Below are 14068 nucleotides of genomic sequence, written 5' to 3'. Positions count from 1 at the left end.
AGGTCACTTTAAGCGGAACAATATAATAAATCCACTTATGTGTCTATGCGGACGTCGACTTACCCATTCATTAATCTGTTCCATCTTTTGTTCGTATGTGTACGTTTGCATGCTTGTCTCGCTGGTTCACGCGGTGAGCCCAGGGCATTCAATGCAATCAGTGAGGTCTCGACTTCATTATCAGTAGTTGAGGGATCAAGGTCAAGAGGTCACCATGATGGCCAGTGCCATAAATGTCACCCACACCTCACCATCCCTTGCTGCACACAACTGGCAAATAATTGACATCCATTGATATTGTAACAGGAGCGGGATGAGGAGTGACGCTCGCCGTCCCTCAAAGTAATGTTTCATTTTAGAATGATAAATTCACGTACAAATCAGCACGTGTACAGCGTTAGGGATTTTTCTTGTGCGTGCAATTTATTCAATAACCACCTGCCTGCGAATATCACCCCTCCACTCGGGGCAATCCAATCCTCGTGAATTGCAGCGCGTTGACGTTCAAGGGCGACTGCCGTTTCCAATCCGCGCCTATTTGTTATTACGAACTAGAACTTTTTTTTTATTACATTTATACTTTTTTTTCTTTCTGTTCTGTTCAGGTTCAGTTTTTTCTACAAGGACCGTCCCGCGGGCATGAGGAAGCTGTCGGTGGAGTCGGCGCGGCCCGGCGACACTCGGCAGCCTGCGACGGCTCCTGAGCAGAGGCCGCCCAACGACGGGGAGGCAGCGGACGCGTCAGGCCTCACCGGCAGCACGGCCACCCTCAAGTCCATCAGCCTCAACCCGTAGCCTCCCCCCCCCCCCCCCCCCCGACGCGCGTACTACGGGGGGTCAGGGGGTCGGGGGCGGTGTTTTGACGCAGAGGCTGCCGTTACAGGGTTAAGGGCCGAGATGTTCACCCTCTCGAGCGCGGCCGTCGATTCGTGCTGCTTGGAGCCGCAGGCCGAGCACGTGCGTGGTTGAGAAAAAGCGCCTTGGATCAGGGAATGTGTTTCCTTGTTCGAAGCAATTTTATTTTTTTATTTTCTGCTGTATGTATGTACGTTCATAAGTATGTTGTACTTATTTCGCACCGTACGTAGCCAACCGTGCTTTTCGGAGGTACCATGTTTCATCACTCTGAATGCAATTATTATTTGGCATGTCGTGGGGATACATACTTCTGCTCATTAATGTGGACATATGCACCACAGTGTAGTCGGCTGAAGTCCAGAGTTAGGCCACCGTTTCCTCATTCTGTTCAGCGTGCGTCCGCCTTCCTTAGCCGTTGCTAGCAGCAGCATTCGCTTTTGATGAAAATTAAAATCGCGTTACCTTTGCTTTTGTTTTTTAAATATTTCTACAGACTGCTGTGCACATCTTGAGACTTTGTGGCAAGGTGAACAATTGAGTGTTGCTTGTTATTGCACTCAGTTTTTCTTCATTTAAAGCGAGAGAGAGCCCTGGAGATTATAGCTTCTTCGAGTGAAAGTCCCATGGATTCATGAATAAAAAAAGGAAATTTTTACATAATCATGATGGAGCTGGGAATTTAAGTATTAAATAGATCATGTCTTGCACCTGTTAAGGCATTGCTGCTTCAAAGTCAACTCGTGTTAAATAGTTGTTTTTAGTAGGTTTGTTTAGCTGGGTCAAGGAGCACAAAACCACCCACACACTTAAATACGTTTTACTTCATCGCATTTTAATAAGCACAAGTGACTTTTAATTTATATGTGGTGTATTACAAATCGGTTGGAGTTCATGTATAATACCACAGTTTTGCTCATTGGGTATGAGAATGTGCAAGGAATGCTTTGTTTTCTTGTTTATAACGCGCGCGTGACATACCGGGTCATGTTTGCAGCACTCCAAAGCAATAGTATTTTAGCGTCAAATCGTATTAAATCTTTGATTGCTTGACGAGGACTCGTCAAAAAAAAGTCTCGGTGACTTATGATGCACTGTAGCCAAATATCACACAGCCTACAGAGGAAGACTTCAACCGGTGGCAGCAGAGAGCAAAATATTAGGTGGGCGAGCATGGCAGTTACTGCCACGTAAGGCGAAAAGGGGTTGGAAGTGGAATCTGTTGTTAATCCTCTGCTGCGTGAAGGCCTCCACAATCTCCCACCATCTCTCGCGAGCCTGCGATTTAAACCTTTAACTTTTGCTATTGTTGCACTTATTGATCGTCTTAACGACTGGGTGAATATATTTATAACAAGTCTACTTTTGTCAATCCAAAGCGTAGATGAGGGCCTCCCCATGCCCACTTTGGTCGTGGGATCTTTGACCGTACTTCACACTGGTCAATGTGGGTCGGTGCAGGGGGGGGGCGCCCAGGATTGGTCCAGACATTTCCCCACCGCTGGTTATTAACCTCGCCCGGCAATCGAATTAAAGGTCGCCAGTTTGGGTAGTGCGTCTCGCTAACCACCGCGCGCCACCGCTCTCACAAGCAGACATTCATTAGCATCTGCAGAAGTGGTGATTTGTTTGACTCGAGAGCACATTGCCTTAGAACCCGTTTAAGGGAGGCAACTCATTCTCGCCAGTAGTGTGTGGGGGTGAGGTACGGTGGATTGACGAAGGGGTGCCAATGAAATTCAACCTGCCTGGGCTCGAATAAGACACCCTGCTAATACTGACCAGGGGCATCCCACGTGAAGGCCGCTCTCTGCTTCACGTGATCTTTTGAGAGAGAGAGGGAGAGAGTTGCCGGCGACACAGTCCCCATTCGTCACTCGCGCCGCGCTCGTCACGGGGTCCGTCGCACGCCGGGGCTCCGCACTGCCTCTGCTCCAGAGGTCGCAACCGGGTACCCGATACCCGTACCCTACCCGATACCCGGCCACCCGTACCCAGCCGGGGACGGGTAACCGTTTGCGACCCTGGTGCGGCCGGGTACGGGTAAGGAATCAAAACCCGTTTGCGACCTCTGCTCTGCTCACGCTGCGGCCAGTGGCCGGGTGATGAGACCGCGCGGGAAAGGCGTTACTCCATCCCACATGACGACTTCACATGACGACATCTCTCTTCTGCCCCGGTGGCACACGGATAGGAGCACTCCGCTCCTCGTTGCTCGACAATGCAAAGCAGTCGAGGTTGTTTTATATTTCAATTCTTGTTGGTTTGAATCTGGCCACAACCGATTATTCAGCGACCAGTACATAATCTCATGATTTCGTTTTCAAGTGCCCTTGCTTTCACAATACTCGTGTGTGGAGCACCCTGAAGCCAGCCTACAATGATTATCATCATGGCAAGTGTTAAATACTTACTAATAGGTTTTCATCCTTTTAACTGGTACAAAAACTGACACCTTTATACAAGGCATCATGTTTGCAATAACCACAACACAAGCAGTCAAAATGCAAACAAAAAGAAACAACTCTGATGATGATAATGATATGCACTGTCCTTGAAGTTGATTGGTCCACACCCGAGACAGCTTTTCTTAGAGCCTAGTCTCCATTGGTGTTGGACCAGATGACGCCAAAAGGCGTACAACTCAAAGACAGTGCACTATCAGAGTATTGAAAGCTCGGGGTAAGCATAAAGGTGTCAGTTTTTGTACCAGTTGAAAGGGTAAAAACCTATTACTATATTTTGCCACTGGTAAAGGAGGTCTCCTAGTGTTAAATACTTCTTCAGTTGCATATAGCTTGTGTTGGATAACATTGGGCAGTCTTATCAATGTGTCCATTGGTGCACCTTCACCGATGCTATTTCATCAATTCTTACCATTACATGGCATCTGTGCTGCCAGATTCACATTTGAATGCAATGATATGCAGTACCATGGAATTTGGATTTATAGAGAATATAAACGCCGCTGCATCTCAACATGCTGTACGAAATAGTGGGATGCGTGTCGCAGTGCCCATAGAAACGGGGAGGAATGTGAACGCATTGGCGGTACACCGGTGGTGCGCGGTGTTAAAAAAAAAATCGCATTTTTTCGCGATCATTTATTTTCCGGTGAGAAAATCTTGCGGGGTGGTGGTGCTGGTGGTGGTTGTGCGTCAAAGTCGGTTTTCGTAATGTCGAAGCAGTCGTAAGACGGACATTATGAGCGGCCGAACACGAAGCTTCACAGTCTGTTGCCGTAGAGCAGCACCCAGCCTGATGACGATTGGCTGGCTCCGTGTTCCAAAGGCCAATCCTCATGCTCGAGACTTGGTTGGTCGGTTCCTCGATTAATTTCCGGAATCATTGGAGAACAGTGGCATCAAAAGTTTACGACTCGTGTCACACGTTCGACAGGGAAAGCAGCTGCTGAATCTAAGGCAACTGCTGATGGAGAATTTGCAGCTCACTCAAGGGCAATGCTGTACCGGTGTACTGCTAATACGTCCATATGTTATTAAGGAATGATGTAAATATAGACACTTCTTAGATATTCTATGGGTCGTTCGGTAAAGCCACGTAGATATAAAAATATCACGACGTTTCGATCGCAACACAAGCAATCGTCTTCAGGTGAGAGAGAGAGAAATCTGCTGAGACAAGGTCTTATATAGGCCTAAGTTGGGTGCATCAAGGTAGGTGGGTGGAGCTAGAGATGGTCCAACCACAGAGGCTGGGGCAGTGGCCCTAGTATTGTGAGAGATTAGCATGTCAGTCATGGGCAGAAGAGAAGAGTAAGGTTTTCAGCCTGGATTGGAACGGGCAGGGAGATAACAGCATGAATGGCCATGCCGTGTTGTGGAATTTGACACAACTTGGGGCAGCAGCAGCAGCAGAGAAGCAGTAACCTCCCACTGAGTGGAAGTTGTCGGAGGTTTTTTGAGAGATGTGGTGCTGGTTGTGCAGGGCCTGCGAAGCTAATTAGCTCGCAGGAGTCTACGCCGATCTTAATGTACGCAAAGCTCTAAATATATGAATGAGATGTGTTTCTTTGCAATCAAAAATGCATTAATAGGATTGTGTTCTGTTGTAAACATTGAGATACATCTTCGTGATAACATAAAATTGTGTTGATTTGAAGCTTTCACGACTGCAGGAATCCTTACGCATTGGTTATTTCGGTAAAGTCACGTAGGTACCGAAAGAACCAAAGAGTATATGTATAAAATTACGTGTTTTAAGGGTGACATTTATTTTTCATAGAAGATGCAGAATTGTGAAGATAGATGTGCAGTTTCAGTCATGGAATTTACTGAGTGAGAGCTATTTGGTGGATTCAAGTGGGAATTACATTACTACAAATTCAAATGCGTTTTGAGGCCAAAAGTTTTAGGTCGGCTATTTCAGAAGCACTGGTTATATAAACCCAATTTAATAACTTTTTCAGCGCGGATGAGCAATTTCTGGGCGAGGTGTTCTGAGTTGGGGGATGTTATCTACACTCAGTGATGAAATGCATGGGCATCAATTGATTATTATGCATAGCCATTTCCTTGAATACCAAAAGTCATCATGTTGTAGGGATTGATGTTAACGGTCTTGTTATGATTTGCAGTCAGCAGGCCTAACCCCCTGTTTCAATGGAGATGATTTAAGTTCCCCTTGCAACTCCTGTATCATGTTAAAGTACTGAACGTACAATTGTACAAGTTTACAAATGTATTGAAAACAAGCTGACAATAGGTGGGCAGTGGACACACGTGGCGTGTTACATCGCAAAGCATCCGAGGGAGTTCAAGAAGATGCTTTGCAGCAAATCGTTTGTGTACATTTCTGACCACATTCCATTGTGCAATGAATCAAGTGCACTTTGGCAGAATGGTTAGAATACTGATAATTATTATTGGTTTTCTGCAGTACAGTACATTTTCTTTTGGCATGGAAACACCAGGTGACCAGGAACGTAAATCATGCAGTGGGCCACGTGCTTTCTGAACGCGCAACCGATTGTTTTCAATGGGTGACTATAGTTACGTGAAGACTGACATTCATGGATTACTTGTGAATCGGATCATTGAGATGCTGTTGCTCCCTTGTTCATCACCAGATTTGTGACGTGTCTTCATATGATGAGTGCACGAGAGGCACGGAGAGCCGAATGTTCCAGCAGACTACCCGTTTGAAATGCGAAAGCACAAGTTGTGTGGTGATCATTCCACATTCCAACTTGTTCTAATCCAGTCTGAAAGAAAAAAAACATTTCAAACTTTGCCTCGTGTACACCAAAAGTTTTAATCCACCGGGCGTGAAAAGGAAACCCACTCGTCTGTCTCTGGTGTCTCCACAACAATCCATTTACTAAATAATAAAGTGGATAGATAACGACGATAACGACGATAACGACGGAATACCCACTTGACAGCAAGATAAGTAATTTTGGCAGAACAGAATATTGTTTTGCGCGGTAAATGTTGCCGAATATGATATGACCCAATGTGAGATTGCTCACTATATATAAGAAAACATTTTAGTTGTGCATTACGGAGAAATACAATTTTAAGAAACACTTTTTTTTGGTATTTTCCTTACACGAATGAGTGAAGATACAGGGTGATCTTCTTGGTTCTTTCGGTAAAGTCACGTAGAAGGGAAAAAAAACATAATAAAATAATTCTCACGACGTTTCGGCCACAACGCAAGCAGCCGTCCTCAGGTGAAGAACAGGTCTGTCGGAAAGACAGCGTCTGACGCTTTCCGACAGACCTGTTCTTCACCTGAGGACGGCTGCTTGCGTTGTGGCCGAAACGTCGTGAGAATTATTTTATTGTTTATTTATTTACTACTATTTTATTATTTCCCTTCTACGTGACTTTACCGAAAGAACCAAGAAGATTAATCCCTGCAGTCACGAAAGCTTTAAATCGAAATACAGGGTGATCTTACAGGGTGTCTGCTGTCAGGGCAACTGCGATGCCAAAACCAATTTGACCGTCGAGCTCGCTGAAATTTGACGGGGCACATCGCACACGACTAGGTCTCGTTGGCTGACTTGTATCAGAGGTTGATTGGAATGTATTCATAGCTCTCATTAATGTGCGAGCTTTGAATAGACTAGGACTCATTCGGGTGACTCGTATCAAAGCTTGATTGGAATATATTCATAGCTCTCAGGCATGTGAATAATTACATGTATTCACCCAGGAAGGCCTTGCTGATTATCCATTGTTACTTTTTCAACTGGATCCAGTTTTATCAGTTACATTTCAAGAGTATTTTACATGTGGGGGGAGGGGGGCAGAGAAAACCCACAATGAGGAGGAATAACAATCAAAGGTCTGCACAGATGGGTTCATGAACCCACTCGCTGTACCACCATCTTCAGGCCACCTCGTAGCCCAAGGGGCTCTGGGAGGATGATCCATCAACCCTTGCCTCCAAAAGCATGTGGTACCACCGCATCTGGCTTAAATTACATAAAGTAACAATGATGCCTCGGACGATGGGTGTTAATGTCTGATTGGCTTCCTCTCACGTCCTGATATGTGATCGTTGCTTTGTTCACACGTGTCGAAAGTGCGATAGGCTCTCGCATGCTGTGGTATCTGGATCTCACAAGATTGATGTATACAGCTGCATAATGATTAGCCCTCTTTTCATACATTTTGCTCTAGTTATGGAGCTTCAGATACACGCGTTTTAAAGTCTATCCAGCCTTTAACAATCTTTAGCTAATCGGGATCTAACGTTTAATCGTGTATGAATGTACTGTAAATGCAATGGTGATTTCATGTGCTGGGGCCGAGTGAATCGTAGGAGTGATCAGAAGTGCATGCTGCTTTCGTCATGGACACCTCGTTGAAGAACAAAAATCTTGCGTCTACAATTTCAAATGCTTTGGGGTTCAAATAATATTTTATTATTATTAAAACATTAGGGTAAATCATTTGGGGGAAAATGTTTTAATATTTGGTTACAGCGCAAGTCTACAATTTACATTTACACCACATCGTTAAGGTATATGTGTATTATACTTTCAGTAAAACAAAAGTAAAATGCTGTGCACCTTCTGACCCACCGATGCCATTGGCTAGGTGGCAAAGGCCATCTCTCCCACTTACAGTAATTTATTTATTGCCTAGGGGTTGTGATAATGGCCAGATCACGCTGGCCGTCGCAGCTGTTGTGTGTTCTCTTCAACCTGGTTTGTGCAGAGCCAAACTGACCTGGCGATCGTATAAATATTTCGCTTCACGTTTGAAACTGACAACATAAAGTCTATTCTTGGTTCTTTCCGTAAAGGCACGTAGAAGGGAAACAATCAAATAATAAAAATATAAAACAATAAAATTATCTGGATTTCACATCTGATGATGATTGCTTATGTTGCAGTCGAAACGTCGTAAGAATTTTATTGTTTTATATTTTTATTATTTTATTGTTTCCCTTCTACGTGACTTTACCCAAAGAACCAAGAATATGAATCCCTGCAGTCACGAAAGCTTTAAATCAAAACATAAAGTATCTTACGTGATAACAAAAAAACAAGGGCTGTAAATATGCACATCAGATAAAGAACATACACCATTGTTCCATTATTGCCATCCTAGGAACATGGCCCTTAAGACACGTGTTTGAATTTATGCAAGAGTGGGAGAGTGCTCTTTAACTCGATGTCTTGATTGCCGTTTCATCCTCCACTGACTCTCTCGTCCTCATCTTTAAACACAATGACCGTCGCATATTGGATCGAGGTAAAGGCGAGCGCTGGTCTGCATACCCAAGTTGCTTATCGAGAAGCATGGTCCTGTACCAGTGCTGTCTCTTTAGTATTCATTTGGCGACGTGGAATGTATAGTGCCAAGGAGCAGCCAGGCCCTCTAAAACCCATGCAACTAATCTCGTGGGCTTTCTCCTGCTGTACATCACGTTTAACCGAGGATGCTCAGAATACCAAGCACATTGTAGCTAGATCAGAGCAGGCAGATACCCCAGAATGGCTATGAATTTAAGCTTTGCCTTTTGTTGATGGAAAGAGGATATTTTTTTTAAAATGTGTAAATCATGTTAAAATACACGTTTATAAACATGAGTGTAATCTTGATTTGAAACATCAGTTTTACAATTTTAAGTAGCAGTATTGGTTCAACTGAATCATGCCATCAATCTGAATTGCATCTGAATATGGTTATTGATAGAAATAACTTTTTAAGGCAGGATTTTATATTAAATATAAAGTGATGTTTAGCCTAAATCAAAATTACAAATTAACAGTTTATATAGCAGCAGCATTCAACTGAACAGAACCCATTAAGATTCGAATTATGTTTTCGTAAGCCTTTCCTGCTGCCAGACTATAAAAAATTTCACAGTTTTTGAAAAAGATAAATGCCTGATTAATTCATACATGGATGAGCAATATGCCCCCGGTAAGATAAGGAGTTGCAGGTGCAGTTCACTGGGTTTAAACGCCCGCGGAACCCAGCCTCCTACGAATTCTGTATGCACCTGGGGCACGATACACTTATTTGCAGTGGGAATGGAAGGATTCCGAAATGTGTCAACACAACTGCACTCTCACCCCCTCCTGTTTCAAACGGTTGCCACGCCATGTGTCTATCGTGCAACTCAGATCCTGCAGTAGAATCCAAGCAGCCACTCATTGCTTGAACTGGAGTATAGAGTGTAGCGGGTTGATGGGCTCAGGTTGGTCACCGAGATCAACTATTGCTTCTGTCGTACGATGAACAACCTCATGGTGGCACGTTGCGTAATTGCGACTCCCACTTTTCGAAAGACCACTTGAGGGATTGGCAAACGTCCCGTGGAACATCACTTTAACAGTCTCGACGGCTTGAAGCACAGAGATGCACTTGCTCTTGTGAGAATGTTTGAATGGATTTATTTGGTTTTCGAGATAATATGCCGAAAGTGCAGTTGGATTAAACCGGGGGAAATAATAAAACCGGGGTAATATGTTTTTGATGTTTATCCCATCGGCATGGTACCAGAGGCTGTCAGCACGATGGTTGATATTCTGTTGGTAATTTGAGAAGGCACAATGAGATGAACAGCAACGACCACGTGGTCAAAAGTGTCGAGGCAATGAGGCCACGCAGCCTTTACAAACCATTCGGTGATGTGTAATGGGAGGTAATTGTCATCTTTAGAAGTTGATGCCAGAAGAACCCGTCACTGTCTGAGAACTTGGAACATTGAATCCTCTTTTTCCATTGCCCCTTTTGAATTGAGCTCCTTTGTTCGCAGCCGTGGAGGCAAAACTGCTTTAGTGGCTGCTTAACAGCGTGGAGTTTGAACGGGTCTCCGTTATCGCTGGCATTTGTCCTGTTTGCTGCCAGTGTCGTCTGTGATCTGCTGCAGCCAGTGCGGATTACTATTCTGTTTGTTTCTGTGCAGGAAATCCACAACTTACGAACGCCTGACTTACGAACACCCTCACTTACGAACCAGCTTCCGTGAAATATATATTTTTAAACATTCACTCTCGATTGGCAAATCGAACCGCGGCACTGTTTTGTTCAGCTGAGCGATACTCCGCTGATACGTCAATGAGTCGGCCTCGTGCTGGGAGTGTGAGTGTGTGTGCGTGCGCATTTAAATATACAGTAAATTACTGTGTTCCGACTTATGAACCGTTCGAGTTACGGACGGGTCTCGGGAACGAATTGTGTCCGTAAGTCGAGGACTGCCCGTGAACGGGGGTACTGCTTGTGCTTTCTTCTATACACGGCAGTGCTTCAAGGCCTAATTCGTAAGCGCAGTGGAATGTGTTCATTAATGCGGTCTTTATTACTGCTAATCCTGCTTCCTCCCTTTATGCCTGCTAATCCTTCATAATACACGAGCATAATATGACTTTGAGACCTCCCCACCACCTACACATTCTACAAGTAGTGACTAATCCCATATCTACATTTGCCATAAATATGCAAAATGCATCTGTTGATGTGTAAATTCCTTTGTCAAGGCGCTCTCCTCCTCTAACCCAGCTTAAATATACGCTGCCAAGCTTGGCGGTGTTCATTCGGACGCTGTCTTTCTGACAGCCCTGTTCTTCACCTGAGGACGGCTGCTTGCGTTGTGGCCGAAACGTCGTGAGAATTGTATTTTATTGGTTTATTATTATTTTATTATTTCCCTTCTACGCGACTTTACCGAAAGAACCAAGAAGATCATGAGTTCTGTTTCATTTGCTTCAGCAAAAACAAGCAGCATTTTCGTTTGACGTTAAATGTCACCTGTGGATATTTCGCCGCATCCACTTTTGAGCACTCCTGATCAAAGTATACACGGATTGTGTCGGGGTTTATTATTACATAAAATCGGTAACAGTGTTGGGATGTATGGCTGTTTATACTGTAATCCTTGAGACAAAGACGTTAATGTCCGTTTTTATGGAAATAAGTGTTCGCCTCCAACGTTTGAAGTGTGGGATTCTCAGAAATCCCATCAACATAAGTGTCGCAGAGTGTGTGAGTGCGTGTGTGCCGCGTAAAACAAATGCCAGTGCATCGATTGAAAGTACATATTTCCTGAAGTAGTAATCAGATGTATGCGAGTAGTGAGCAGGACATTTAGTTTGGACAAGGTTTGGTATTGCCTGGAAGGTGTGAGTTGCATTGTGCCAGAGGAAGTGGACTTTGTCCACAAATGTTGCCTTTTCTGTAGCTGAAGGAGAGACGAGAATGGGAAGACTAAAACCTCTTTAAAAGGGAATGTATGTGCGCACATTTTTTTGCTCGCTTTGATATCTGCCACCATTGGTTTAAATACAGTATTGACATTTCTTGACCGTTGGATTTCAGGGCAATTACTCAACAAGTTGAAAATGTTTTTTTTTTCTGCTTACCTGCCGGTAATTTTGTTTATTACCAAATAGCTGCAGGTCTGGATTACGAATTAGAATAATGTGTGAGAGTGTAACATTAGCAGTCCATTGTAAACATTTGGTTTTTTTTTGGGTGGGGGGGGGCGGAAATTATCTGAAGTGAAGACCGCTTTAAAATGATGTTGTTGTTGTTCTCCCATGCACTCTGTAACGATAAAACAAATAGCCGTGAAAGTGAGGAGAAGTAAGAGAGAGCTCATCACGTGGAGTGGAGTTATGCGTTCACGTTGTAAGCAAAGATGCCAGTTTTACCAAGTGCAGGATAGACACACTTCTCTTTAAACAATCCCCCCCTCCTCGTTCATCCACGCGGTAACCTGTGGGTTATATTGCAATAAAGATGGTCACCGTACGAATAAAACGATGCTACCCGTGTCCCGTGACCCGTCGATTCTACACTGGCACAAAGAGAAAGAAAGAGAGAGAAAACCTCTCAATCTTGATGTGAAGCTTTCGTGACTGTAGGAATCCATACTCTTTGGTTCTTTCGGTAACGTCACGTCGGTAGAAACATACTAGATCACGACGTTTCGATCGCAACACCAGCAATCGTCATCAGGTGGGACAACCACAGCAGTTTTTTCCTGCTGTTTTTTCTTGCTGTGGTTGTCCCACGTGATGACGATTGCTTGTGTTGCGATCGAAACGTCGTGATCTATTATTTTTCTATCTACGTGACTTCACCGAAAGAACCAACGGGTATGAAAACCTCTCAACCTTTCCACCGATGTGAGAGAGATGGGGGTGGTGGGGGTGGTGGGGGGAGGACACAGGATCGCTTGTTCCCCCCGTCACCCCCGCCCCTCCGCCTTAGATCGCCCCGCACCTTGATGGACCAATCGGCGCAGTTCGTGTGTCCCCTTTGTGACGTCACCGATTAGGGACGCGTCACACCCCGCTCAAGCAACAGGTGTCCCTTCAGTTGTTGTCGCATGGCGACAGTGACGAAATCAAAGCATTGTAGCTTTGTGTTAAAATTATTATTTCTGTTATGAATTAGATTTTTTTGCATAGCGTCTGGAGGATCCTAGGACAGCAACGATCTTACCATTAATTTGACACTTTTATCCCTTAGCAAGATGGGGAGCCAAAGCTAAAACAAAGGAGTATTTGTATTGATTGCAGTCTAGGACTGCCAACCTCAGGTGCTCACGATCACTGCTGGACATACCTCGGACCAGATCACTCGACAATTGGTTGTAGTGCTCGTGCCACAGTGCCGATCCGCTCCATGAAGGCAAGGGCAGAGAAGCGGCATCTTCTAATATCGCATGCGCTGATGTAGATACAGAGCAGCAACTACAATTTCACATTCAGGCGGTGAAGCCCGGACAACCGCGTCAGAAGCATCGGAGTAGTGTATCATCGCCGTGACGTCTCGCCTCTTCGTATTTGTGAATCGGACATCGCGTCGTTATTATGTTGTACGGTTTGTTCCGGATGACCACAGTGGCACTTTGGAAAGGCAGCGCCTGCAAGGCCCCCCTCCTTGCCCTCCTGACTGGGGGGCCGGGGGGGGGCGGAGGGTACCCTCTAGCCCCCCCCCCTTCCCCCATCGGTGCAGACTGAAGCCCCTGATGAGGATGCGCAGTCCACATCGTCGGGGACGAGTACTCCGCAAGTCCAACGAGGCGTTTGATTTTCCAGCTGGGTCTTTTGATACATCTTCCTTGCTCGTGTCTTCTTCAAAAAGTGTGACTATTACGAGCCCCCAAATCTCCTCCTACAGCGTGGAGTCATTGTGCTTCGTCCATTACCATGCTCTGCAGTAAAAGCATTCAAAGTGGTGCCTCGTTCCAGTATTTATTGGCAAGTGAAATTGTTTTGTGTGAGTGGTCGGAAACCTTTTGACTGGTAATGAAGTGAAAAGTTGGTGAAAATCTGCCCACTAGGCATGTGTGTACCTCCGCAGTTAGAACGCAGGGAAGGTTTTTTAGAGGCCCTGTATTAAGGGTGCCATGGTGACGAGACGTTAATTACCTCGCCCGGTGTACAGGAGGTCGTGGGTTTGATACCGACCCTGACGCCTGCTGCTGTATATTTGGAGTTTGCATGTCTCTCTCGCCCCGTGGTCGCGTGGATTTTTCTCCGGGTCCTCCGGTTTTTCCCTCCACATTTCAAAACATGCGTTTCAGAGTAATTTGGCTGCTATGCATTTCTGCACAATAAGCCACGTGTTTGAGCTGCCACCTGTGGCCAGGTCGCTTCTGAAAAAGAGCTTTATAGCTTAGTGAGCTGGCTAATATAACAAAGTTCTAGTTTATAGTTTCTTACTGGTAGGAACCTCCTGGTTACACCAGCCCACGGGATTATTGTGTTCGTCGT

General features: G+C 45.0%; 1 protein-coding gene across 6 annotated transcripts in view; it reads left to right on the top strand.

The window, feature by feature from the left end:
- Positions 1-6529, top strand: part of LOC144945335 (RILP-like protein 1) — a 41605-nt gene extending 35076 nt beyond the window's left edge. For 4 of the 6 annotated variants that reach the window (XM_078873786.1, XM_078873785.1, XM_078873784.1 and 1 more), the window contains one exon: positions 606-6529. In XM_078873786.1, the coding sequence (XP_078729912.1) occupies positions 606-795 (190 nt within the window). In that variant the 3' untranslated portion in view covers positions 796-6529. The remainder of the gene's footprint in view (positions 1-605) is intronic. The other 2 variants (XM_078873787.1, XM_078873782.1) reach the window with 1 other exon arrangement.
- The last annotated feature ends 7539 nt before the right edge of the window (positions 6530-14068 follow it).

This window comes from Lampetra fluviatilis, chromosome 37 (genome assembly GCF_964198595.1).
Source record: "Lampetra fluviatilis chromosome 37, kcLamFluv1.1, whole genome shotgun sequence".
Classification (NCBI taxonomy): Eukaryota; Metazoa; Chordata; class Hyperoartia; order Petromyzontiformes; family Petromyzontidae; genus Lampetra; species Lampetra fluviatilis.
The sequence above is the reverse complement of the archived record's forward strand: the minus strand, read 5'-3'. Positions and strand labels throughout refer to the sequence as shown.